The sequence below is a fragment of the Xyrauchen texanus genome, chromosome 2 (assembly GCF_025860055.1).
Source record: "Xyrauchen texanus isolate HMW12.3.18 chromosome 2, RBS_HiC_50CHRs, whole genome shotgun sequence".
Taxonomy (NCBI): Eukaryota; Metazoa; Chordata; class Actinopteri; order Cypriniformes; family Catostomidae; genus Xyrauchen; species Xyrauchen texanus.
In genome coordinates this window covers 1707441-1712440 of record NC_068277.1, presented here as the reverse complement: position 1 = coordinate 1712440, position 5000 = coordinate 1707441, and the positions used below count along the sequence as shown (strand labels likewise).

Below are 5000 nucleotides of genomic sequence, written 5' to 3'. Positions count from 1 at the left end.
TTTACTTTGATCTATTTGGCAAAATCCTCTTTCCTTTATGATTTACAGGTCATTGAAGCTTTTTATTTATCACTTTATATGTTCCCTGGGAATCAAACCTGTGACCTTCTTATGAATAAAAGCCTTGTATGAGGTCTGACTGTGTGCAATTTATATTATAGAACAAAATGTGTCTCTTAAAGAGATGATTTTTACTCATAAATCTATCATTGGAAACTTCCGAGTGAACCCATGACTCACATATGTTAGTTGTTTTTCCAGATTCAAGGACTATAACCTGAAGAGTCAATTGTTCATTTCTGATTTTGTTTGCGTGAGCACATATTTCCGTTCTCATCTCAGAGTAGATCGGGGAGATTTATGACTGACTCGTAATTGTCTATTAAATTGCAATTACAGAACGGCTGGACTTTTCCCCACAGCACAAACACCCACATTCTGCAGTCTCACACTCTATTAGTCAATTACAGCACATGAAGAGCATTTGGCAGCAGAACTCAGCGGCATCTGTGAGTTTTAATATGGTCACGTACAGACTCTGCTTTGGGAATAACATTTAAAGAATGGAATGGTGTGTGAACAGAATACAGGAGTCACTCCAGAACTCATGATGGTTGACATAGTGATCACCATAGCAACTGTTTGGGACCTCGAGGATGTAAACAAGAAACATGGATGCCAAGGGTTTAACCGAAGACTATTTAGCAGAGACGGGACACTTCTATTAAAATAACTGGGAGAAATCAGAACGCCCAACGGTCAACGGATGTAGAAAGGAAGTCCCGTCTTACAGGTAACAGAGCCAATCACCTTTTATATACAGACATCACCTGTCAATCACCTTTTAGATACAGATATCACCTGTCAATCACCTTTTAGATACAGACACCACCTGTCAATCACCTTGAGTACGCGCATGTGCATCAGCTATACAAGTCGGGGATATTGTGTTTTTTAGCGTCATCTGAAGTTAAGAAGTTCAGCAGTTACAGAAATACTCAAACCAGCCAGTCTGACACCAACAATCATCTGTGCGATTATCTGATCAGCCAATCATGTGGCAGCAGTGCAGTGCATAAAATCATGCAGATACAGTTCAGGAGCTTTAGTTAATGTTCACATCAACCATCAGAATGGGGAACAAAATGCGATCTCTGTTTTTTTTTGTGAATTTTGTGAATTCACTTCCACATTTAAACCCAGCTGTCTTTCCCAAAATTGTGCGTTGGAACGTTAAGTCACTCCTGTAAATAACGGAAGTGTGTGTGTGTGAACAGAACGAGATCCTCAAACACTCAGAAGTGGAGTGACAACTGGATTGAACCGCAGTGTGAACGCGCTCTTTCAGATGTGTGTGTTTCTCACCTTTCCTCCCTTCTCTCTGGAAGTCAACATGGCACCATTCTCCATCATTCACCTTCTTGTTGCTGGTCTTGAGTTTGATACTCCCTGATCCCATGTCCATCAGCAGGAATAAAAATCCGTCCAGCAGCTCCATGGCGAAGTAATCGCTCTTCATCTCGCGGCCGGGACGCTGCTCTTTCGTGCTCTGTGGTTTCCCGTGACTGAAGAGCAGCAGTCCGCTCGGTTCTGTGGTGCGGAAATCAAACGATATGGAGCTGGTTTTCTTGGTGTCCCAGCGCGGAAGAGCGATGTAAGACTCGGCTGTCTCAAAGGTTACAGGGTCGAGGGCCGCCACGTCCTCGCAGCGGAAGACCAGATCACCATGGAGACTGATCTTAGGGTCCCTCTCAATGGCCAGACGGGACAGCTCCAGCTTGAAGTCGTTGTTCTTGTAGACGACCTACAGGGGACGATACAGGCAGTTTATTTCCTATTACTTTAATAAACACAGGTGTGTGTTTCTTCTAGAAAGTAAAGTCTCATCGAAAAATTGCTGGCCTTTTCTGTATATTGCGGCACCGTTTTGTGGCTCATTTTGGCATATCGCGGCCCATTTGGCCCGTTTCGCGGTCTACCAATCGGCCCTCTCGGTTCTTACGATGGCCAGTCCTCTCTTGATCGGCCCCAAAGTGTGTCAGCCCACCGGGAAAATTACCAGTCCAGCCCTGCCAATACACTTAATCTAATTGCGAACAATGTGGTTGATAGATGGCTAGCATCTAATCCAGAATCGAGTGCTGTTTATTATATGCTTTTGTGATTCTGATAGTGATTGTTACTTATTGAATTGTGCCATGAGCCTTCACTGGGCCTATTATATTAAGTTGTTAGTAGTTTTAGGGGCCTACACAGTCATTATGCTATACCACATTGCCCTCCACTGGATGTATAATGAGCTGCAATAAACTCAATTTTAGCATTTTCGAATGCCAGTTCATACTTCCGCACTTATTTTGATGAAAGTAACTCAAAAGTAGTGTAATGCATTATAATTCAGAGACAGTAATATTGTAATATAACTAATTACTCTCAAATGACAGTAACTAGTAATCTATATTGTATTACATTTTGGAAGTAACTTGCCCAACACTGATTATAATATATATATATATACATATATATATATATATATATATATATATATATATATATATATATTTATTAGCCATAACATTAAAACTACCTGCCTAATATTGTGTATGTCCCCCTCGTGCCGCCAAAACAGCTCCAACCCGCATCTCAGAACAGCATTCAGAGATGATATTCTTCAGCACAATTGTACAGAGTGGTTATCTGAGTTACTGTAGACTTTACCAGTTTAAACCAGTCTGACCATTCTCTGTTGACCTCTCTGTTGACCTCAACATGGAGCTGCATGAATGATTGTTGGTGTCAGACGGGCTGGTTTGAGTGTTTCTGGGAGTTTCACACACAACAGTCTCTAGAATTTACTAGTTCTGGGGATGGAAATGTATTTTTGATGAGAGAGATCAACAGAGAATGGTCAGACTGATCAGGACAAGTCGTGTGAAGTACTGTAGAGGTCTCAACAGCGTTTTAAAGAATGCAGTGACAATAATATTTCCCGACACACTCACATCTTTGAGGCAGCCCATGAAGTTGTTGCTGACGGGCGATCCGGGCAGATCCGCCGTGTTTGGACTTCCACCGATATAGAAGAAGTCATCAGAGCCGAGCATTGTGTAGTCTTCCTGTGTGTAGCCAGTGGTGGTCAATATACCATCCACTGAGATAGTGACCTACCGATGGGACGACCCGTGACAGACCGAGAGAGACAGAGAGAGTGTTTCCGAGGAGAAAGAGAGAGAAAGAGAAAAGGAGAGAAAGACACTGGATTAAACAGGATTAAACTTTGTGGTTTTAGTTGCTTGAGGAAAGAGTTTCTTTACAGTGCCGATGTAAAAGCTCATTGCTGTTCCACATCCTAAACTGACCTCAAATTCACATTATTACACTTTAATAATACATTATGATTCTTATTTAATTTCTAGAGACTAGATTCCTGGTGCGAATAAGATTTTAAACCAAAGTGCAATCCAAATGATATAAACACTGACGTTCTCTCTGTGAACCCTACGGAGTACAGACAATGACAAAATATCACTTTAATTCTACTCTCCATGGGCTTCCATGGCTCCAAATGCTTTTACAAAAGCCTGAATGAAAGTTTTCGTGTCGGGTCATTTATGTCACTAATAAAGCTGCAGTTATGCTCTACATTTACATTGATTCATTTGACAGACACTTTTCTCCAAAGCAACAATAATACAAAATAAACAATTCATCACAGACTGGCTAAACCGACCATCTGCTAGCATCTTGAGCCGTCACGATTCATCAGTTCTATATTTTAGATGTAGTCTCACAAGCCAAACGTTTAACTGTTGCTTTCAAATCACAGCAACACAGTAGTATTGAGCAGAAACAATGTCAGCTTCACTCTGAATTTCCCTCCATGGCCATGTGATAAGTAATTCATAATTCATAGACTCTGAAAACAAAGAATATACAGATGTGCTTGAGAAATGTGCTTATAAAGGAATATGTTGGGTTCAATACAAATTAAGTCCACAGCATTTATGGCGTAATGTTTACCGCATACATTTATTTTGACTTGCCCTTGAAAAATTACAAATTTACAATAAGGCACTTCCAATGGAAGTCAATGGGGAGAATTTTTGGAGTGTTTAAATGCAGAAATGTGAACCTTATAACTTTATAAAAGTACTTTCATAAATGGTTCTATTAAAACTTGTGAATTATTTGAGCTGTAAAGTTGATTAAATCATCAGTTTTATGATCGTTTTAGGGTTAATGAAGTAGTAAAATTGTCTATACCTTTATACAGATGCAGTTAGTAAGTGATTTTATGATAACAAAATCATGTTAACACACATATTGTTTATGTCTTGTGTCTATACTTTTGAAACAGTATTTTAATGTTTACGGATTGGCTCCATTGACTTCTATTGTAAGTGTAACTGTAACACACACTTCTGCTTTTTTGAAGAAAATGAGGGATGAGTCGAAATAATTTATTTGGTAATCAACATTCAAATCAAATCAATCAAATCAAATCACTTTATTGTCACACTACCAATATGACACAAATGCTGTTGATTGAGTTCAACTTGTACCGGAATATTCCTTTACAGACAACATCTTGAATCGTGTTAGCCAGAATTATTGATCTTATTGTTTTCTATGTTGTATTTTAGGAACATTTACTATTTTTTATTGTATTTTCCAAAGGTGTACTTAACACACATTCAAGGAGATTCTTTACGTATTACTTAAGAGAGACGCTGTCCATATTTAAAGGACTGAAATGTGAAAGTGAGTTTCTCAATGTAACTTAATTTAATACATGCATAGTTTTAGAAATATTTATAATTTATTTTACAATAATTTATTTAAAATAAAACAAAGTATAAACACAACTAAAACTAACAAAAAAATTACAGAATAAACTAAAACTAAACTAAAACAAACAAAGAAATAACAAACAAAACTAAAACTAAACTAAAACTAAACTAAAACTAACAAAGAAATAACAAACTAAACTAAAACAAATA

General features: G+C 38.3%; 2 protein-coding genes across 8 annotated transcripts in view; one reads left to right on the top strand and one right to left on the bottom strand.

The window, feature by feature from the left end:
- nrxn2b (neurexin 2b) overlaps positions 1-5000 on the bottom strand; it is a 786445-nt gene that overhangs the window by 292187 nt on the left and 489258 nt on the right. For all 7 annotated transcript variants that reach the window (XM_052140149.1, XM_052140185.1, XM_052140162.1 and 4 more), the window contains 2 exons: positions 3003-3164; positions 1366-1804 (listed from right to left, as the gene is read on the bottom strand). In XM_052140149.1, the coding sequence (XP_051996109.1) occupies positions 1366-1804; positions 3003-3164 (601 nt within the window). The remainder of the gene's footprint in view (positions 1-1365; positions 1805-3002; positions 3165-5000) is intronic.
- The window catches only part of LOC127653517 (mitogen-activated protein kinase kinase kinase 11), a 359883-nt gene that overhangs the window by 352359 nt on the left and 2524 nt on the right, over positions 1-5000 (top strand). The window lies entirely within an intron of this gene.